Source organism: Telopea speciosissima, chromosome 10 (assembly GCF_018873765.1).
Source record: "Telopea speciosissima isolate NSW1024214 ecotype Mountain lineage chromosome 10, Tspe_v1, whole genome shotgun sequence".
NCBI lineage: Eukaryota > Viridiplantae > Streptophyta > Magnoliopsida > Proteales > Proteaceae > Telopea > Telopea speciosissima.
Window position 1 is genome coordinate 50,572,107 of NC_057925.1, and position 23,322 is coordinate 50,595,428.

At 38.0% G+C, this 23,322-nt stretch overlaps 1 protein-coding gene across 1 annotated transcript in view; it reads left to right on the plus strand.

Moving 5' to 3' along the window:
• Positions 1-3,649: 3,649 nt before the first annotated feature.
• Positions 3,650-23,322, plus strand: part of LOC122642427 (phospholipid--sterol O-acyltransferase) — a 43,569-nt gene continuing 23,896 nt past the window's right edge. Inside the window, exons 1-7 of the mRNA XM_043835899.1 lie at positions 3,650-3,921; positions 5,124-5,259; positions 10,753-10,897; positions 12,351-12,520; positions 12,685-12,761; positions 20,984-21,197; positions 21,293-21,467. Coding sequence (XP_043691834.1) covers positions 3,700-3,921; positions 5,124-5,259; positions 10,753-10,897; positions 12,351-12,520; positions 12,685-12,761; positions 20,984-21,197; positions 21,293-21,467 — 1,139 coding nt within the window. The 5' untranslated portion in view covers positions 3,650-3,699. The remainder of the gene's footprint in view (positions 3,922-5,123; positions 5,260-10,752; positions 10,898-12,350; positions 12,521-12,684; positions 12,762-20,983; positions 21,198-21,292; positions 21,468-23,322) is intronic.

Genomic DNA, 23,322 nt, shown 5'->3' on the forward strand with positions numbered 1-23,322 from the left:
TTATTTCTCCGTTTTGTTTATGGAATGGGAACAGAGAAGTTCCAAATTAAAAATTTTATTTTTTTGTGTAGAATAGAGAAAGTCCAAATTAAAGGTTTTTTTTTTCAATAACTTATAGTTTCTGGTTCATTGCCAAGAACAAAAAAATGAATCAACGGTGGCAAATTGATTTCTATGCTTGCCAGAGGCCAAGGTAGTTATGAAACAAAGAAGACATCATGTTTTCAGAATCGAATTGAAACGATTATTTAGTTAGTCGATATTCTCGCATGGTTTCAAAAATTAGATCTGTCACTCTGAATTGGAATCAGTCTAATCCTGATCATGGTTTTCCAGAATTGGCTGGGATCGATCCTGATTTGTGCCATTTAAGATCAGAATATTCATGCCAAGATTCTCCTGAATCAATGAGTTTTCAGATCAAATAGTCGATTCTAGGGTTCTTACAAACTGATGTCATCCAATTCCAGTCCAATTTGAATCAAAATGAATAGGACTGATTCCGTCATCGATTCGTGGTTTTAAAACCCTGATCATGATTCTGATTAACGTCAGACAATTGCAATCAATTTTGAATCGATAAAAAATTCTCTTCGAATTTCATTTTTTGGCCTTTTCTCTAATTATTTTAGGTAATAAATTTGCAGAAAATGAGTAATAAAAATAAAATCATTAAATTGCATGAGCCTTTGAATCCTATCAGATCTCTCCCATGTCTACAGTAACAATGTTTTATGGTCTTGTGGAACTCTGATTGGATTGAGTTAAACAGCAAAATGAAATAAGTAAAATCCAGTGGCGGCAGCGTGTCAGTGGTGATGGTGGTGATGAGACTATCAGGAGAAGAAGAAGGGTGGTGTTTCATTTTTATCATGAAATTACTGTTTTGCCCATCAAATTAACCATGCACTCATTCATCTAAGAGCAATAGTGAATGCCATTTCAATTTCAAAATTGATAGAGCCTAGTGCACTTGGTAGCTTGTGGTGTGTAAAAGTCTATGAAAGAGCTTTTCACCTATTTTAGAAATTTGATTTTCATTTCACTGAAATAAGGTGCAAAAATCAAACCAAACTACTTTTGAAATAGAATTCACCCCATGAAATTGAAATAGAAATCATACCCAATCATACCTTTGTCCAGGTGAGAATTTTAATTAACAATCTCAAAATGGATCGACTGATTGAATTAGTCGATTTTTAAGTCCGATTCAAAGCATTATTATTTATTAATCGTTTTCCATGAAAATTGAGGCTTCATTTTCTATCAATATATGTAGTCTTACCTATAGTCTCTTTATCTAAGTAATATATTTATTTAATTAATTCATTTTTTTTTTTTTCACAAGCAAGCATCAAGGGTAAGACTCAATCATCAGAGATTTCAAAGCTAAGACTTCGTTTAATAATTTTTTTGCCTGAGATTTCAAGCTTTAGAACTCATTTATTATTTATATTAATAAAATAGGTGGATGTTCTACTGTCAACTCTTCTAGTCTCTGAATGGGAAAAAAAAATTTCTTACCCAAAAAAATAAAAAATTTAATACAAAAAAGTTTGCCACGACACTAGTGTGCAGATTGCTATGCACGCCCTATCACATCTCACTGGTCGATCCCACGCTTTTTTTTCCTCATTAAACCCTTTCTCCTATTGGATAAATTGTACTCAATTTCCTTCATTGGTGGGAAACTGCAATTTGACGTCGTAGCAATCCCTCTTTTTTGTAATAGTCTCCCTAATAATAATTCCCCATGATTTGATTTTGGCACAAGTGGTTTCTCTACTAATGGATATCCATTGTCAAGTTATCATCCTCCCAATATTTTGCCTGGTGGGCTGACATGGTTTGAACCGTTTATATGTAAAATGATGGTTCACTCATTTATTTTAGGTCATTTATTGTCTTTTAGGTAAAAGGTTTTATGCACGGCCATGTATGGTGCACGATCGTGCCTGCAACTGTTGGATGGGGATAAGGAACCATATACTGTATACGATCATGTTCATCCAACGGTTGAAAGTACGACCATGCATGTGCATGGTCGTGTATGAAAACTCACCCCTTTATTTTAATTGACATTGTTTGGTTTTGCGGAGAATCAATGAAAGAATGTCTAACAACTTTCTTGAGGTTTTTAAAAGTTGAAATGTTTGGATATCCATTATCAATTTTTTCTTGTATGTTGGTGTCAATTATCCAAACCTTAATGTCACTATTTTACATAATCGTTTTTATTGAAATATTGACAATAGTATTAAATTTCTATTTTAAAATATGTTTAACTACCACCACCTTTTAGTTTATGAATGATCATGAGAACAGTTCTAGAATAGATAAAGAATAATTTTTCAATGAAGAAAGGGAATAGTTTTTATACACGATTGTGTAAATCGTGCATGTGAGAGGATGAGAGTTTCAAGACATTAAAATAGAAATGAGATTTTATAACTTTTCTAACTCCTTGTGAGAGGAGACACAACGTGTATGAAATTTTTGGCTATGAAAAAATAACAAAAGATTATTTTGTGGAAGAACAACGTTACTCAAACAGAATTGTTACCAAACACGGCCTTAAAGGCGAATGAGTATCCTCCGCGTCCCAATTGTTTTCAAAATCCCATCAAATCTGATAATAGCATTTTGAACAAAAAAACAAAAAAGGTAAGGGAAGTTCCTCTCACCCCATTGTTTTCAAAGTTCCATAAAATCTGATAGCTTTTGAAGAAGAGGTCAACCTTATCTTGTTCAAAAGCCAATCAACTCACACAAAGAAATGGAAAAAGGGCAACTTTTCTTCATTTGATTATTTTTCCCTCAAGAACTCTAAAACATGTGGAGCCCAGAGCCTCTAACTTGCTTTTTCACCTCAACCTCCCACCAACCAAACGGCCCTGAAGGCCTGGCTTCAATGTCCTAACGAGCCCAAATAGGGAAGTCTCCTGCTTCCAAGTTGTTCAGTCCATGATTACGGTGTGGGATCCGGTATCGGTCACCAACAAAACTGCTACAATATCGATATGTTATTGACACGGATCGATTATATCGAATAAATTTATTTCTGATTTTTCTTTAAAAAATAGGTTTTTTTAAATATTATTTTACCCCTTATTCGTACTATTTCAACAATACAATACCAACATGAGATTGGGATCAATGAATAACAAAACCGACACATATCACTTGTATCGGACGATACAATACCGATACCTCAAACCATGGTTCATGCTTAACTGGTCAGGTTTGATTATGTTTTAATGACAAAAACATCACATTGTCCACGGTATAGGTGTAACTTATGTACTATTTCACCGATACAGCATCAACACAAGACCGTTACCAAACATAGTCTTAAAATGAGACTGTGTATAGTCTATATTAACCCTTAGCATCCCAAGTGCACCTAATGGTCCAGTAGGACCAGGACAGAAAATTATGGCCAAATGTAGGGTCTTTTTTGTCCTACTATGCAATATTTAATAAGGGGGGGTATTATAGGAATAAAAAAATCTGCAAATGTACTGAGCCTGCTGACAAAGACAAAGACAAACACCACTCCATTCTAGTTTTCCAACGCCCAACCAACTAATGGTCAGTCAGTCCTCGCCAGAGGAACTCCGACTCTCTTTCTCCTCTCTCTCTCTCTCTCTCTCTCTCCATCTCTCATTTTCTGTTTTACGTGGGTTGGTTTGAGTTTTAATGGGAGAACTTCGTTACCTCATCGTTGCGTTTCTCCTTCTCGGAGCTCTGCAAAGGAATAGAATTAATGGCAAAGCTTTTTACGGAGACTATTCGAAGCTGTCGGGGATTATAATCCCAGGTTACGCTTCCACGCAGCTCCGAGCTTGGTCAATCCTTGACTGCCCTTACTCTCCTCTTGATTTCAATCCACTTGATGCCGTCTGGCTTGATACCACCAAAGTAAACTTCTCCCTCTTTCTTACATATTTGCTGTTGCTTCTAATTTTCTCTCTGTTCTGATTTTGTTAATTTTTGGGTTTCAAGAATGGATACTTAGGACTCTTCTATGTTGTTGTCTTACCTACTCTGCACTTGTTGTTCTATATATGATCTATAGTTTCGATGAAATTTTGGAAGAATACAAGTGAAAGTGGATAATTGATGATGGGAATCTAATTTTGCGTGACTTGGATCAAACTTTTATTTACTGGCAGGCAATGTGGAAGAATATCTTGTATATTCATATTGGAGTCATACCTAAGTCAAATTACTTGGCTGTAAAGAAGGGGAGAAAAGAAAAAAGAAAAATGCTGTAGAACCTTTATCACAACATGAATTTACTCTCTTTTATTAATCAGGGTTGTCTTCACCTATGAAACTGATGCCAACAACTAAAATGATGTCTATAGAGAGAAGATAAATAAACCAAAAGATCATGATAAAGGGAAACAATCAAAAGTTGTTAATGTGCTTGGGGTTGAGAAAGGAATTGATTGGGAGTAGTATCATCTTATACCCATATTATGTAATCTACCCTTCAGTTTTAATATGATGCATCTGGCACACAAACACTCCAAAAGATCCTGTCCCATCAAGCTACCATAGGATGGTCCCTTAACTAAATACAAAATTAAGCTCATGATACCCTAACTTAAAAAGCTAATCGTTTGATTCCTATAACTATGTGCTCCCATGTGTCCAAACTTGCTGAAGTTGAATCTTTTGAAAGATAAGAGCCTAGAATCTGAAGATGTGCCTGCATCAACCTGAGTCATATCCTTGCTGTAACATAGATTACTCCATCGTTAGACATTATGCTACTTCCCTACTCTGATGTTATTTCAAAATTAGAGTAACCATATATGAAGTATATAATTTCTATCTATTTCTCACCAAATTTATCATAAAATTTGGAAGTGCACTTACTTTGCAGCAAGCTCTGTGTAATGGTTAAAGTATTATCCCTTGTCCTTTGTTGGATAAATTTGACCTCTAAGCATAATGGTTAAATTTTTATGCTTTGGCCTCTATCAAATAAATTTGACTTCTTGTAATATCTGGGGGCATATGGCCAAATTGATTTTGGATCTTCTGTCCTTTCTTTTATCTTTGTTTTGGAGTGATAAGTGTGGATAATCTGAGGGCATGATTGTCATGTGCAGGTTCTATCTGCTGTAAATTGTTGGCTTAAGTGCATGTTGCTAGATCCTTACAATCAAACAGATCATCCTGAATGCAAATCTCGACCTGATAGTGGTCTTTCTGCAATTACAGAACTTGATCCAGGTTACATTACAGGTTAATTCTCTCTCTCTCTCTCTCTCTCTCTCTCTTCCTTTTCTAATCTCTACTATTTGCGTTATCATTTCACTTAGATCCCTTCTTCTTTATGACTTTCATTTTAATTTATGCTGTTTTTGTGTATTTATAACTTTTCCACAACTCACAATTGGCAAAGGACAGCTTTTGTTTTCTTCCCTAGAATTCTACCTACAATCACTATTTATCCCTTCTGTCATCTGTAACTCTATTTATCTTTCTACCCCAGGAAGTAATTGTTTACGTTCAGAACTTGACATGGTTCATAATTGTGGTAATGATAATTTTTTCCCTTGAGACAAGTAATGCACACCTCTTTTTGCATTGCATAGTTGCTAGAAACAAATGAAGCTATTACATTGGGTATTTACTTTACAATGAGTCTGAGCAGACCACAAAAGGCACTTGCATCCTTTTCCCTTCTTGGCTTCTCTTTCATTTTTTCCCTTTGTTAACATCCTTTTGTGCCTACTTCCCTGTGCCATTGTCTAGGGGGTTGTTAGGATCCCACATCGGTTAGGAGTGGGATCCCTCCACCTAATAGACTTGTCTTTTGGGTTGAAATCTGACATGGTATCAGAGCAGGCTTCCGATCTTGCCTCCATTATCCTTTCACGTGTAGGGTCCGTCCCAATCTGCTTACACAGTTACACTTGAGGGGGAGTGTTGGCAGAACCGTGGGCTCGAAAAAGAGAATGAGAGAATAATAACTTGTATTCATTGATAGCCAAGCCCCTCTATTTATAATAGAGGGGAACATTACAAAGGGACTGAAATAGACAGTAATACTCCTAACTAACTGACTCTATAAGAGCAGCAGTAAATACCTAATAACATAACAAATAAAATACCCCAAAAGGACCAGAATATCCCCACAGTATTCTGGATTACATATTCCAACCCCCCCCTCAAGCTGGATTATACAAATAAGAGAAGGAAAATCCAGCTTGGACTAATAAGAAAAAAACTGAACTCCATAATAATGCTAACACTCCCCCTCTCAAGTTGGCGCATACAAGGTACTAATGCCCAACTTGAACAAAATGGGAAAAAAACTAAGTTGCAGCAGAATCCAGCTTGACATATGAATGCAGCTCCCAAATAAACCTTCAAGAACTTGAAAAATAGATCTTCAAAACCTGGGCAGACTTGATCAGCAAACCGGGACTGGAATGTCTTCCAGAAAAGGCAGCTTTCACCAATCTTCTATAGCTGTCTAGTGATGAATCTCTGACTGATAATCTTGAAGATAAGCAACTAGGGCAGCAAGCAGCGGAAACAAATAAATCAGGCAGCAGAAATGATTAACCCAACTGTAGAACCTCATATAGGTAGGCAATAACCAAACATCTTCAATACTTTAATACTTCAATCTCCCCCTTACGGCAAACTCAACCCAATAATAAAGGAGATACCCAATGGCAATGGTGGAAACTCTGATCTTCTATGTTTTGCACCAAGTGTTCCTGCAAGTTCTGCTCCTACAATGTTTGTAGGTGTATTGTACATAATCTCCCCCTCACGTGTAGTAGTAAAAATCCGGTCGAGTAGGACATATAGTAGTAGGGAATCACCCCTAAAAAATCAGCTGCATCTGAAAAGGGAAACTCTAAAATCGATTAGAAAAACCATGACAAATTGAGATCGATTAGGGTACTATAGGCTGGAATGGATAATAAAAGATGGAGAAAAATAAAAAAGGGAAAGAGGACAATGGAATAGGGTAGAAAGGTGCTGGAAAAGGGTGCATAGGAGGCTCCAATAATGGAAGATCAGCCTTCCATGGTGATAGGGATCTGATCTCCAAAGAAGAGGGAAACTCCAAATCGAAGAGATGGTTCCAGCAGAATTTTAATGAAAAAAATAGATAGAATGGAGGAGGGCAGCAACTAAATTATTGGATACTTTATTTACCTCATTAGTGCTGCCCCCTTACAAGGATGAGAAGAAGAAAACCAGAAGAAGGAGAAGCTGAGAAAGGGAGAAGAAGGGAGACGTTGATTGAAGAGAAGGAGTAGGGTTTTTTCCTCTTTTTCTAACCTAGATCAGACCTGCTTTGATACCATGTTGGCAGAACCATGGGCTCGAAAGAGAGAATGAGAGAATAATAACTTGTATTCATTGATAGGCAAGCCCCTGTATTTATAATAGAGGAGAACATTACAAAGAGACTGAAATAGACAGTAATACCCCTAACTAACTGACTCTATAAGAGCAGCAGTAAATACCTAATAACATAACAAATAAACTACCCCAAAAGGACCAGAATACCCCCACGGTATTCTGGAATACATATTCCAACAGGGAGTGGTAGGATTCTCACATCAGTTAGGAGTGGGATTTCTGTGTCTTCGTGTACTTGTGACTAAAGTTTTAAGAATCCTACCATATCCACCGATACTTACTGATACATTTCGTATCTTTAAGTTACTGATATGATACCTAAAAAATTTTTGGTATTAGTACATGTAAGAAACCTCATCCTTTATATATGATCAATTAAATTTACTTGTCTCGTTTTACTTTGTTATCCTTTTTGAACATGATATATTTTACATATTACCTATTTTTAGTGTTTTATGCTTCAAAACTTTATTTTGCATATATCCTAATCATTTCCATATATTTCTTGACAATTTGCATATATATCTTGCGTTTCTCCGATATGATACGTCTCTTAAAATCACCCTTCTGGTACGATACCCGATATCGATACTATAAACATTGCCTATGAGTTCCTCCTCCTAATAGACTAGTCTTTTGGATTGGAATCCCTCTACCTAATAGGTTAGTCTTTTTGGTTGGACTCTAATGGTGGAAAGAGAGAAGAATGATTTATCTTTGGGAATAAGCCTTGGCCTGAGACAATATTGTATCTTATATAATAATAAAGGCAACTATTCATTGACTAGGGTTGAGATCATGGGGATGGAGCATAGTTCTAAAACTCGTTTCGGTAGGCCATTTCGATCAGACCGAAATTGGGGAAATTTCACCGAAACTGTGCATTTTTTGCCTTGAGTTTTGGTTGGCCATTTCCCGGGGGGGGGGGGGGAACGGCCAAAGTGTGAATTTTCACTGAAACAGTGCATTTTTTTCTACAATGCAAACATGATCAAAATGACCTAAATTTCAGTGTTACACCAAATTTTGGGTTTTGCCTCCTGTTTTGTCTCAGCCATGTCGGAATTAGCGAAATTTCGCTGAGATTTCTGCAAGTTTTCAAACTATGGGGTAAAGAGATCATCTTTTGTAATCATTTGGGATCCTTTGCTTTGAGTTCAAGACAGTTACTTTTTACTTCTTAAACTGTGAATTCTTGTGCTTGCATATTAATGTACATGCTACTTTTTTTTTCCTATAGAAATACATTACCTTTTGAATTGACTTGGGCCCAAAGTCTAGGTTTTAGACCCTGTGCAGAAATCCTTCAAACTGCTATTTCTATTCATCTTTGACAAAAATTATTAAGACAGACTAACCTTTTATTGACCATGCCTTTCTGCACATGGTGCTGTTTCCTATTTTGAATTTTATGATGTAAAAATCACATCGTCCCCCCCCCCCCCCCACACACACACAAAAAAAAAACATGCAGGTCTACGGCAAAAGTTCGGATTCTGACTGTAAGTTGTTGGACTGGAATATTTATCCTTAGGTTTGATCTTATTACTTTTTGTTATTGTTCCCTCTTGTTGTGGTTACACTAAATCCAAATGATGGGAGATTCCAATCCAATAGTTTTTGCCCTGTTCCATCTTGACCTATTTTATAAATCAAACATTTGAACATTTGAACATTTGAACATTTGGAGTAAAGTAAAATATAAAGAACAAAGTAGATCCGGAAAGTTGCGCTATTGCAACCATCGGGTTGTGGGTTTGAAACATGAAAACAGCCTCTCCGCGAAGCAGGGGTAAGACTGCATACATTTGCTCCTCCCAGACCCTGCAGCAGTGGGAGCCTCATGCACGAGACACTTTATATATATATATATATTTTAAGTAGATCCAGAAAAAAAGTGTTTAATTTGCATTCTGAGTAGTTACTGAAGACACTGCTGCAAAAGGACCTATTTAGCTGCTAAATACTACGACTAGGGATGGTAAAAATGTAGTTCAAATTTAGAATGATTTGGATGGAGATGCAAGTGGGTACATTCGATGGGAAAATTCTAGTGATTAGACTAGGGAAGGTAAAAAGTTATAATTTACAAGGATTTGAGAGGAGATGTAAGTGGGTATATTGGATGGTAAAATTCTAGTGATTTAGCACTACAGGGTATAATGAAGTTAGGGAGATCTGTAGTTGTGGACCTACAATCATAACCTACAGCCAAATTAGGAATACGAGCAGAATTCCTTATGAAGTGAGTTAAAAGAAAAGAACTAAAACCGCTGGTGCAGAGCATAACGATAGGTTCATGAAGTGTAATAATTTCTAATCATTGACTCAATGATACAAGAAAGGATACCAACCTTACATTCTGCCACCTATATGTCCAAGAAAGTTATCCCTAATTGTGAACTTGGAAATTATTCACATCATCTAGCTAATAGAGTTGATAAAGATGGCACAAGGGAGTAAGAAATAATGTTTAGGAATGGTTAGGGAGTAGTAAGTCCTTGTGGACATAAGTCAGGTTTTTAAGGGAGTAAACCTAGAAACCCAATCAGACAATAGTCAGAATCTGAAACAATGATACTGGGAGAGATATTGTGTTGAAGAATCTTAGTTTAATTTGGCTGCCAAATGTTCTTCCTTTGCTCTTCTATATTGTAGTCTTAGTGAATTTAATTATATTATAATAAACATGGTCGGTGTCAGATCGTACATGGGAGGATAAAGTACGGAATGATCGTATTAGAGCGGACATGGTAGTCGCCTCAATCAGTGACAAGCTCCGAGAGAGTCGTTTAAGGTGGTATGGTCATATTCAACGCAGGCCTAGAGACGCGCCAGTAAGGAGGAGTGATATGATCCCGATTGAAGGAGCTAAAAGAGCTACGGGGCAGGCCTAAAATGACTATAGGAGAAGTGGTGAGGAAGGACATGCATAGCCTAGGTCTTGTACCAAGTATGACTTTGGATAGGGCCTATTGGAGGGCAAGGATTCATGTAGCAGATCCCATCTAGCTGAGATTCTCATGTCGTGCTGGGTTGGGCTTCTTTCCTCTTAGTATCTTTCATTTGTCTTTTTCCATTTTCCATTTTCCATTTCTCTTCTTTGCCCCCATCCCCTTTTTTATTGGATCCATGTAGCCGAACCCATTAAGTTGGGATAAGGCTGAGTTTGTTGTTGTTGTTGTTTGTACGTGTTAGATCCTAAAACTTGTGTTTATGCTAAAGTTGATAGGATTAAGGCTAGGATAATTCGCCAAAAACTAGTGTTAGATTTTCAAATTTGAATAATTTACCATATAATTTGAATTATTTGATTTGTTGTTCCTGACAAAATGATGCATGCTTCAGGTCCTCTTTCCTCCGTGTGGAAAGAATGGGTAAAATGGTGTATAGAATTTGGCATTGAGGCGAATGCAATCCTTGCTGTTCCTTATGATTGGAGACTGTCAGCTTCAATGCTTGAGGAGCGAGATCTGTACTTTCACAAGCTAAAGTCCGTAATACATACTCTAGTTTTCATGTTTTTCAGTTGAACAATGCTATAATTGAAAAAAAAGGATGAGTAGCAGATTCTGTTTTTATTCTACATTTTACCAGTGTTTCATCGGGTTTGATTGCCGATGCAATATTTAGTTTCTCTCCATTGTTGATATAAAGTTGCAATGAATGCCTAGTTCATCCCTTTCGTAAGTGATCAAATTACAGATACCTGGGAGGTATCTGCAATCAATCTGATGTGTCAGTCCTAGGGTCTATATGTAGTTGTATTTGCCCAGTGTACATATCAGTGAGGCTACAAAAGGTTACATTTGTTCGTTAATGGAGTTTAGGTTAAATCACTTGTTCTGTTGACTTGAGCATTTTAATTAATTTAGGACTGTCAATACGTTTATCGACATCAAACATTGGGAACACTTTTTTTTTTGGCTCATAATTGGGACCACAATTTGAATGTAGTGGTATCTATTGTCACAGGTTCTGGTGTATGCTAGAGTTTTGATTTGCATACTTAGAATTTATTAAGAGTTTTAGTGATGGGTTTATCTAGATGACACCATGGTTGATGTCATTTAGCCTTGCAGCGAATCACAGTTCCTTTCTAAGTCACAAACATGGGTGGATCTATTTGATAGGGTACAAAACACCCATCTCAATGGTCAAGTTTCAGCCTTAAACAAGTAGGGCTTATCCAGTGCACGAGGCTCCCGCCACTGCGGGGTCTGGGGACAGTCATAATGTAAGCAGCCTTACCCCTGCTTTCGCAAAGAGGCTGTTTCCAGACTCGAACCTGTGACCACTTGGTCACAATGGAGCAACCTTACTGTTGCACCAAGGCTCACCCTCTTTTCAGCCTTAAACAAGTAACAGAACCATTTCCATTCATAGTTGTCAAAATGTTAGGCAACCCAAGGTGTTGGAGGAGGGGTAAAAAACTAAGGCGACACCAACAAGGCGTCGACCAAGGCGCCCATCTAAAAAAAAGGGCAACTGGACACCTAGGCTACGCCTTGACAACTATGCTTCCTTTTTTGTTTGGGCTTGAAATTTGACCATTGAGATGGCTGTGGTGTTCCCTATCAAATGGATCCAACCATGTTTGTGACTTAGAAAGGAACTGTGATTTGGTGCCAGGCTAAATGGTACTAATAGTAGTGTCAATTAGATTTTCAATTTAATGATTGTTTTGTTTGTGCAAAAATGTCTAATGTTCCTGTTATTTGCCAGGAGGGTTCTTAAGATTTTATCTAGAATTCTTGCAGCTGCATTTATTTGGAAATGTTTTTTGCCAATGAACTAAATAAAGATACTAATTGATGTGCTTGGTCATTTGAATATTCCAAAGGCAAGAAGTATGTTATGATGATTGATGAACTTGATTACTTAAAAAGTTTTTCTCCTTTCCCCTTTACTTCCTTTTCTTTTAATAGGTTTAACAACTGTTGCAGGTTGACTTTTGAAACTGCACTTAAACTTCGTGGGGGACCATCATTAGTTTTTGCCCATTCATTGGGAAACAATGTTTTCCGCTATTTTTTGGAGTGGTTGAAGCTGGAAATTGCACCAAAAGAGTATATCAGATGGCTTGATGACCATATCCATGCTTATTTTGCAGTTGGTATGCTTGATTCCTTGTCCCTTCGTGCACCCCACCCCTTCACTCTCTCTGAATGGTTGAACTTTCCACCAGAGTTTACATCCTCTTCCTCTAAATACTTAACATAGTGAGTCATTTCTCTACCTATGCTGGCTTGCTATTGATATCTTCTTGTTCAATTTCAGGGGCCCCTCTCCTTGGTGCTACTGGGACAGTTAGAGCAACACTTTCTGGTTTTACGTTTGGTCTTCCTATTTCTGAGGTTCTTTTTTTATTCCTTTTTTAGTCACTACACTTTGAGTGCCTAGTGGTTTTCATTCATTGCACTATTTCCCTTTCATTGACTTGTCCTTTTGAGAAATCCATATATTTTCTTCATTTTATAACAAATGTTTCTAAAGTTTTATCGTTCACCGTTTAGTTTTCTGTCTGGTTAGACATGTCACTCTGGATACCATTCTTAGCGCCTGTTTGGGTGAGCTTCTGACAGCGGCTTCTAGAAGCCGACTTGTGGGGCTTATGCTGGCTGAAAAGGGCACAGTCAATCAAATTATTTTGTTTGGAATCTTTATCACAAAAGCTTGAGAAGCGACCTCCTCCTGGCTTCTGGTGGTAAAGTTTCAAATGAAATAATTCTATTGGTCCCGCCTTTTTTTTAAAACTGGCTTCTGGAAGCGCAGAAGCAGAAGCCTGAGAAGCTTAGCAAAATATGCCCTTATAGTTAAGAGTGACCAAATGAAAGTTGATTCAAGGTCTATCGTCATCATCATCGTCATAATCACTGACAAGATAATGATCATTTTATTAAAAAGAAGGGGAGGAGGGGCCTCTTTGCCACCTCGAGCCTGAGTTCTCAATCTTGTTGATTATTGATTCATAATCATAATAGAGAATCACCATAATCAACTTCATTCTCTTTTTCTGTGTTGGTTTGTACATCTGTGGATAACACACAGGAATGCTCTCCCCCTCCCCCCAACAAACAAAAAAAAAAAAAGGGGAAGATAACAATTCGTGTAATTTAAGTTCTGACATGAAATTTGCAAGCATAAAGCTTATTAAATGGCTGTGAACTGCTAGCTGTCTCCCTTATCTTAAAGATTTAATTTTGCATTCCAAAAAATAAAAATAAAAAAATTGGGGAAACGTTCTTAAAGGGATGAACTTAGTATGTATAATGGCACTCAAAGTTTTCAACTAAAAGGGTCCTTCTAGGCGTCATTACACCTAGTGAAGCATAACATGTCACTATTTGCCACTTGACAGTACATGGGTTAATCCATGTGATAGAGGACCCCACATCCATTTCAGTGGTCAAATTTTAACCCAAAACAAATAACAAAAGTGGCTCAAACTTAAATTCAAAGTTTTAATAAAACCACGAAAAAGCCATTAGAATTAAATTCAAAATGGAATCTTTTGTAATTTTAGCCACTTCTTCTACTCATTTTAAGCTGAAATTGTACCAATGAGATGCTTACCTGGGTCCTTACTCACAAGGACTTACCCATGTACTGCCCTGTGGCAAATAGTGAAGCGTTAAACTTCACTAGGCATAGTGACATCTAGATTATCCCCAACTAAAAATATAATAGAAAGACAACAAAGAAAGGGGAAACATTCGTAAAGGGATGAACTTAGTCTGTATCCTACAAAATAATGAAAACTAATGGCACTCAAAGTTATTAACTAAAAATTAACAGAAAGGTTTATTTTGATTAATAGAAAAACTTAGGGCCATAATTTCCGTGGTATAGAATTATTTTTAAGACAACTTACAAATCAAGCCAATGGAACTAAGCATTGCACCAGCTTTTTAGGGCCTTAATTTTAAGTCTTCAATGTGTTACACAGGCTTTGTGCTCTTTACTTTTGGGTTATTTGTTGTAAAAAGGTGATTTAATAGGCTGATATTGTGGTAGTATCTAGGTACATGGGATGAGGTGTTACCTTTTTTTTTTTTTTGGATGAATAAAAATTTAATTACAAAGAAAAGGGGGAGAGGGATATACAAGCCCGAAGGCCAACTAGCCCAAAACTAGAAAGGACTAGGTAGGGCACAAAATAGTAGAAGAGAGACCCCAGGAGACAACAATACACCTGTTCCTTGGGGAATCTATGACACTAGTAGCGGGGAGGGAGTTAGCTTTATATGAGACATCGAAGAAGATGGCCTTCCAAATCATGTCTAAAGAGCGGGAGTTGGACGTCCATCTTCTAAGGTTATGCTCTATCCAGATGTGGGACATAGTAGCACAAAAAGCAAGCTTTCCAACCATGTCACAGATCGACTTTCCACCAAAAGTCATATGAATCCAAATCCATTCCCGAGACAAGGGAAGAGGCCTTCTACGAGCAGGCCAGCAATGACGAAGAACCCGGTTCCAGATGGAGGCAGCAAAGGGGCAGGTGAAGAAGAGATGGTCGATGTCTTCGTGTCCATTTCAACAGAGGCAGCAAGTAGGGGAGACTTGCATGTGCCTGTGGATGAGGAAGGCGTAAGTTGGGAGGCAATTTGCAAGGGCACGCCAAGCTGTGAAGTTTTGCCTAGGGATGTGGCCTTTGTACCAAACCACTTTGTGCCAAGGACAAGGGGTCCCTCTATGTCTGACCGTGTCCCAAGCAGAGTGGGAGCTGAAAGTGCCAGTGGGGGAGGGAAGCCATAAGATGGTGTCCCCTCTACCTCTGTGACCCGGGGGAATAAGGGGGAGGGAACTCCAGAGATCAGCCAAGGGGGGAGGGAGGAGGGGGGAGGTGTTACCTTTTAGTTTCTATTACTTTCTAGTTTCTGTTTTCCAGAAGGTTTAGGCTAGTTTGAGTTAATATCGAGTTTATATTTTGAGTTGTTTCAATTTTTTGTAAGAGAGCTTAACAATCTAATTCTAGAAACTCTAGAAGCTCTAGAAAGTTTCTATTTTCAAATTCCTTCTTTCTTAAGTCTAGGAACTAGGAAATTTTCTAGAGTTTAGTCAGTTTTTAAAATTAAAAAGTTAGGAAGTAGTTTAGTCTATAAATAGGGTCACAATGTTGCTGTATTCTGGTGATGGTTTTTTATTCGAAGGAATGAGAACTAAGAGAGTTGCTGGTTAGCAACATCGGTGGAGCTTCTTGTGGTTAAATCCCAGGGTCATGTCCTGGTTGAATGAGTAGATTTCTGTTCTTCTATTCTGGTAATCTACTACTCTGTTCCAGTGCTGAGTTCCTGTTTTCTCTGCAGTTCTAGTACCCCTTCTTGAGGCCTGTGGATGCTCTGGTTTGGTTCTTAATTCGAGTCCTCTAAATCATTCCATAACTCCCACCATTCTTCACTGTTTCACCTCTGCCTTTTCCCATTATTTTCCATGAACCATTCCTACTAAAACCTACCATTAAACCTCGATGCCAGCAACTGTTTTGTACCCAAATAGAACCTGCTCTGTTTTGTATTCTTCCATGTAGTGTTTCTTCGAAACACTCATGGTCTGTAGTGAAGGTGTCCACCACTCGCCAGACATCTTGCTTGTCCTCTATTTGATATTCTAAGAACGCTAGGAGCTTTTTTGCCTTTCATCATCTCCTTCAGCAATTCTTGAAATCTTCCTGTTTACCTCTTAGCAGGAGTGAAAGCTACACCAACACTAGCGAAAATCATTACCAACAGCTTCCAATCTTATTGTTACAGATCAGTAAGGAAGGAGCTCTAAGAAGGGATACCCTCAAATAAGCTTATGATGGCTTATGGCTCCTTGAGATGCTGTCTCCAATGGGCTTACGAATGAGTGGAGTTGTACAGAATGAAGGCATGAGTACTGATTCAGAAAAGGGGAAAGGAGGAATTATACACTCTTTCCTAAAACATAGGCAATGTACCCCACCCTATTAGAGTTAATGCATTGTATTAGGCTGAGCATTTGTGAACCCCTGTCCTTCCTCAAAATCAAGTTGATGCAGTTAAGATTGTCCAATTGGGTCAATCAGGCCCCAACAGACTCTATTTTGGCTCATGGTGTTTGCTACCATTTCACCTAAAAGCTTGAAATTTTATAGAAGGGCAGGCATATAAATGTATACATCAACACTCCCCTGCATGTGCAGGTGACGATCTCATGGTCCTTGCACGTGGAGCTCACACGATATTTCTTTGCATGGCACCGTGGGAGAAGTAATGTTAGGAAAATTCTTCCGATGCACTTCTTAGGAGTCAAACACTCGACCTCCTTGCTCTGATACCATGTTTGCTACCGTTTCACCTAAAGCTCAAACTGTTAGGACAGGGCAGCATATAAATGTATACATCAACACATGGTTAGGATCTATGAACCTTGGACTTCTTATTTTTAGGTTTATTGATGTAATGGGCCTAATATATAAGCCATAAAATGGGGATAAAGTTAGTACACGAGATTAGTAGTTAAGTTGAGTGTTTGAGTTACAATAGCATACTTAATAGCTATAGAGTTGGTTTGAGTTTATTTACTTTATTGAGTGTACTAGAGTGAGAGGGCGCTCCTTGGCTCAAGGGTAAGGTGCTTCATTGTGACCTAGTGGTCGTGGGTTCGAGTCGAGAAATAGCCTCTCTGCTAAGCATGGATAAGGCTGCGTACATTATGACCCTCCCTAGACCTCGCAGTGGCGGGAGCCTTGTGCACTGGGTACACCCTTTTTTTTTTTAGTGTATTAAAGAGATTGGGAGCCCTTTTATGAGTCAAATTAGGAATTTTGGAAGGTCTATATGTAATACATTCCCCATCAATTAGAGATGATTTAAGTAAAGAATATGAGGTTTTTTTTTCTAAAAGTTTTGGTGCTGTTGAGCAATGAATACAGGAGGTATCCTAAATCTGATTTCTGCTCTTATCTTTTGTTCTCTTCTCTATTCTTCCTCCCAAGAAGATCGATCTCATCTCTCTTCGCTCCACCTTCCATTGATCTGATTTCTTCCCTTGACAACACAGTTGCTTCCTTTATCTCAGATCTGATAACAGATTTGATTATTGAGTCTGCTTGCATTTGAGATCCAAGTTTGGATTTTCAGATTGCCTTAATTAGTATCAGAGCAAACCTGGCTATGGATTTCTTTGTGTTCAAGTTTAGTGTTTGCTTGCCCAATGGAAAGCTTGCTATTTTGTTTATTGATGAAGGGCAAAGTGACAATTTCGTCTTGCAATCTTTGGTGGAGATGTTATCAAAGACCAACCTGATCATCATTGAGTCTGAGGATGATGTCTTCGTCGAATTATCCATTTCTCAATATTGTGATGGTGCTTGTTGTTTGATTCTCCGCAACACACTATTTAATTGGGTTGAGAGTGGTTGGAAGAACGAAGAGACGTCGTTGATTGCGACAGCGCCAGACATACATTCTTCAAGGATTGGTTGACAAAATATGCTCGGAGTTAAAGAGAGTGATACCAACAGTGCAGCCACAGGATGAGCCAAATGGGTCAACACAAGTGGACGACCATTCGTATGTGGGACAGCAAGTTACGATCAAGGGAGACGAGACGGTATTGTGGGGTAAGGCAACTACAACAACGGATGTTCATATTGAGTTTTTATCTCAAATATATTTCAAGACAGATGTAGCATCAAAGCTTCATATATTGGATTTTATTCGAGTTGCAGACAAGGAACAGCTAGCCCCTGTTTGAGTATTTTTATTTTTATTCTTCTACAAAACTCGAGGGCGAGTTTTTTCTCAACAACGGAGGAATTGATGCAGTTAAGACTGTGCAATTGGGTCAATCGGGCCTCAGAAGACTTTATCTGGCCCATGGTTGGGTTCTATGGACCTTAGGCTTATTTTTTTTTGGGTTTATTGATATAATGTGCTTAATTTATAAGCCCATAAAGTGGGATAAAGTTAGTACACTGTATTAGCAGTGAAGTTGAGTATTTGAGTTAGATTAGGATATTTAATAGCTATAGAGTTCTGTTTTGAGTTTATTTACTTTATGGAGTGTATTAGAGTGATTAGGAGTCCTTTTATTAGTCAAATTAGAAATTTTAGAGGTCTATATATATGCAATACATCCCCCATCAATTAGAGATGATTTGAGTAAAGAATATGAGCTTTTTTCTAAGAGTTTTGGTGACGTTGAGCAGTGCATACAGGATTGGTATCCCAAACCTGATTTCATCCTGATTTCTTCTCTCTTCTTCCTCCCAAGAAGATCAATCTCATCTGTTTTCCCTCCCTTTCCATCGATCTGATTTGTTCCCTTAACAGCACAATTTCTTCCTTTTTCTGAGATCTGATCACAGATTTGGTTTTGGGCCTGCTTGCATCTGAGATCCAAATCTGGATTTTCAGATTGCATTAGAAGTACCAAATCAGAACAACTCAAAGACCCACAGCCCAAACTGTACCTAATCCAAACAACTGCAATATCCGTCACACAAACAAAATATCACCCCACCCTAGAGTTCATTGATTGCTTCATATTTTGGCTGTTGGTTTGTCTGTTCCTAAGGGCAAGACCAGAGTTTGAGTCACTTTGGATCAGTCTATAACGAGTGATTAATCGTCTCTTAAAAACATCAGATTCTGTCCTGCACTAGCTCTTAGATTGTTTCTACTATTTAACCCTAATTCTCTAATTTATGGTTACAATTTTTTGGGCCACCACCACTAAACCTTTTCTTAATCAAATGAGGTCGACAACATGGATCCCATTTCACCTTTCCATCTTGTTTATAGCCAAGTTTTGGTCAATTCAAATTTATTCATATCCTTTCTCACGACTTTTCCCCAAGTAATTTTGGTCTACCCCTTGGATTTTTAGCTCCTCTGGTCTACTTCATATTACTCTTCTTTACTAGTGCATTCAAAGGGCCTCCATTGCAAATGCTCATCCCACATCAACCGTTTAACTTATCTTCTATTGGAGCCACTACCATAGTTGTCATGGCGTCGCCATGACGTCCTAGCGTTGGAGAAGCCTGCATGGCGACCTACGCCATGGCGTCCTGCTTTGATTTCTTCTTCCTATCTCTCTTTCCCTCTTCGATTTCTGCCTTCCCTCTTCGATTTCTTCTTTCCCTCTTCGATTTCTTCTTTCCCTCTTCGATTTCTTCTTTATTTCTTCTTTCCCTCTTCGATTTCTGCCTTCCCTCTTCAATTTCTTCTTCCTGTCTCTCTGTCTCTGTTTTGCAACTAAGAAGTTGCTAGATCTGATTCCAGGAATTAAATACTCCTTGCTTAGTTGATTTCTGTGATGAGTTCTTGCTGGAATTGATACAACATGATGTGGCGATGCTTTGCTTGAAGGTTTAGACTGGACCGAGAAGAGTTGAAGGAGTTATCTCCTTCGTACTTTGCCTTTTTCCGTCCCAGGTTGAAGATAACCATAAATCCGATCATGGGTTATTACAAACCCTTATTTTTTCCTTTTTCCTAAAGTACCCTTCTCTTCTTTTATTCCCCTTTGTCCATACTTTACACATCCCTCCAAGTTTACCCTTAGTCATTAAATCAAAACCCTTTTATGCCCTTTCTTAGATTCTGCTTAATTACAAGATTGCCATCCTTAATACTTGAGAAACAATAGAGAAAAAATAAAACATGGCTTGAGTATACATCTATTAAACCATTAAAAATAGAGAAATAAAGAATAAAACATGGTCGACATGCTCGCCATGGCAACGCCATGGCGGGCGACATGTCGATATATCGACGTGACACCCCTCCACCGACTTGGATCGCCGTGACGCCGTGACAACTATGGCCACTACTAAGTCGTGTGGAAATTTTCATTCTTTTCGTCATTTCTAGTTTTTTCACTTATCCGTCTCAACATCCTCGTCCCAGATACTGTTATTTTGTTTGTATCTTATCTCTTTGATGTGCAGCATTTGGCTGCATACATCATTGATAGCTAGCCTTATATATGTCCTATAGAACTTTCCCTTAGGTTTTGGTGGGATACACCTATCACATTAGGTTTTGGTGGGATACACCTATCACATAACGCTTGAGGAAAATTTTATAGGAAACATTTCCATGTAAGAGGAAAAGTTTACGGGAAAATGGGATTTCATGCTTGCTTATTTGAGGTAAGTGACAAAACAATGCGCAAGAAAATTTGTGTGACCCCATTGATATCATGCAACTTTTCTGTAAATATGTTAATCCCAAATTGACACAAATTGTTTCCCCTGTAAAAATATGTTTCTCTGTTAAATGTTGTGGGATAGTATGAGACCATGACTGAAGATATCCACAGTTGCATGGCTTTGTCGTACCCTCTGGTTTTAATTACTTGTTATTTATTAAAAATTGAACAAACCCTAAAGTATGGTTCTCATGCTAGGTGAATTTGGTGTTCTTGTGATGATATCTTTTTGACTCATTACTTTTAATAGTTGATGCATGTAGTTTGATGTATTAAATGTGGATTAGACTAATTATATGCTAACTTGTTGGAAAATTGGAGATTTATGGATCATATTTGGTAATCAGTTAAATTAAGACATGGTTATCATTTACTTGTGGCAAGATATCAGGGAACAGCGAGGTTGATGTTCAATTCATTTGGTTCTTCATTATGGATGATGCCATTCTCAAAGTATTGTAGGACAGATAATATATATTGGAAACGTTTCTTTGAGGGAAAAGGGATGGGCCAACACACATATCATTGTGATGAGATGGAGTTTCGGTTAAATTACTCTGGATGGCCGACTGATATTATAAATATTGAGATCCCTTCAACACAAGGTGCAGGTCTAGAGCCTTAAGCATTTCTCATTTGGTGACGATAAATTTTTCACCTGTGTTCTATGAAGCTCCTGTAGACTGTCTCACATTTGCAGGTGCTGAAGCCTACCCGTCACTTTTAGAAATGTCACCGGCTAACCTGTCTAGCATGGAATGTGGCCTCCCTACTCAGTTGTCATTTTCTGCTAGGGAAATATCTGATGGAACCTTCTTCAAAGCAATAGAGGATTATGATCCAGACAGCAAAAGGCTTTTGTATCAATTAGAAAAGTGAGTATCATCCTTTTTAATTCACTTATTACATAAAGAATCATGGGTTTTAATGCTTTGGCATTCTGACATTGGGGCAGGACTGTTTCTAACTCTGTATTTTTGACACAAGGAATTTTCTCTAATTGTGCTTATGGTGATAACAACAACAAAAAACAAAATCAGGTTGGCTACATGAATCCAAACAAAACAAAGTAGAGAAAACAGAGGTCTAAACAAAAAAAAAGGGAATGTAGAGATGGAAAGAGGGATGGTAATGAGATGAGAAATGAAAAATGAGGAAATGACAAATGAAAGATGGAAGATAAAAAAAAAATGAAATATGAAAGTAAGAGGAAAGAGGCACAACAGGTCAGGAGAATCTCCGCTAAATGGGATCTGCTACATGGATCCTTGCTCTCCAATAGGCTCTGTCCGATGTCATACTTGGTACAAGACCTAGACTATGCATGTCCTTCCTCACAACTTCTCCTATGGTCATTTTAGGCCTGCCCCTAGCTCTTTTAGCTCCTTCAATCGGAATCATATCACTCCTCCTTACTGGGACATCCCTAGGCCTCCGTTGAACATAACCATACCACCTCAAACGACTCTCTCGGAGCTTGTTATTGATCGGGCAAACTCCCAAGTCAGCTCTAATTGTGCTTATGGTGATATGGCGTTTTATTTTTGTTGAAAATAATTATCTGTTTTTCAATATCACTCGAGTTAATAAAACTTGGCAGAGCATGTGTTGATTTTGTGGTTTATTTTATTTAGGGAAGCAGTTTTCTGTCCGGGAGTGTGGCCCACACCAGCACTTCCATGTGTCTATCTCTCTCCTCTTTAAAACAAAGGGCAGAACTGTCTTTTCAAATGGGGAGGAGAGAGACAGACTCATGGGAGTGCTGGCATAGGCCACACTCCCAGACAGTTCTTTTCCCCTTTTATTTATTCATGATGTTTGAAAATTCTCTTTTTGTACCAGTAGGTTCTTGTCTTCTAGTTTTTGTTGTTTGTTTGTTCACTTGTAACATGATGCATGATAGTCAATCTTAATTGAAGTCATGTAAGTGGAAAATTAATAAGAAAATATAAATTACAAGGATGCATTTATTGTAGGAAGAAGTATGGTACAAAAGAGAAAGGTGCATGGTGGAATGCAGGAAGAACCGAAGAACCCCAAAAACAACTCTACATTGGCTTCTCACTACCTCCAGATGAAAAAGCCCTGTCAACACCACCTTCATAAGATTAGCAAGATCCTTGGTGGATCTTTGCCTCTAGGTGAATGACAATTTCATCTGAAGCCAGCTTATGCAGAAAATCACAAAACCCGTGCACCGCAGTCTGGTTCAGTGAGAACTAGATTTAATAAGAAACATGAACAAACACCACCAGGTTCTTGGTTTAATTGACCAGACTTGGAGAGAATAGTTTATGTCTTTTAATGCTGTAATCCCTTCTATACTTTTAATCACCCCACTGCTAATCTTATCCTCTAAATGGTTATAACCTGCGTATCATAACTTAGCTTCACAAGGCAGATCTCTGAAATCTCTGTATATAGTCACATAAGGGAACATGTCTATCTGACAGTCTTGGTAGCTGTCTCCTCCATTTGAAAATCCTTCACTTTTCTTTCCTTCTAAACTCCCAAAGATATGGGAAAAGCCACCATTGTTCAAAGCATAGTTCCATTTTCACCAAAGAGGGGAAAAAGCCATAAGATAGATATGTCCACAACTAAACTGTCCTGTAAATACAGTCAAATCTAGAAGGTTAGTAGTAAACAATCAAATGATATTGGTGCCAGTGGAAAGTAATTCAGTTACTTCTTCAATGAGTCTAATATCATGCAATTTGAGCATGTTAT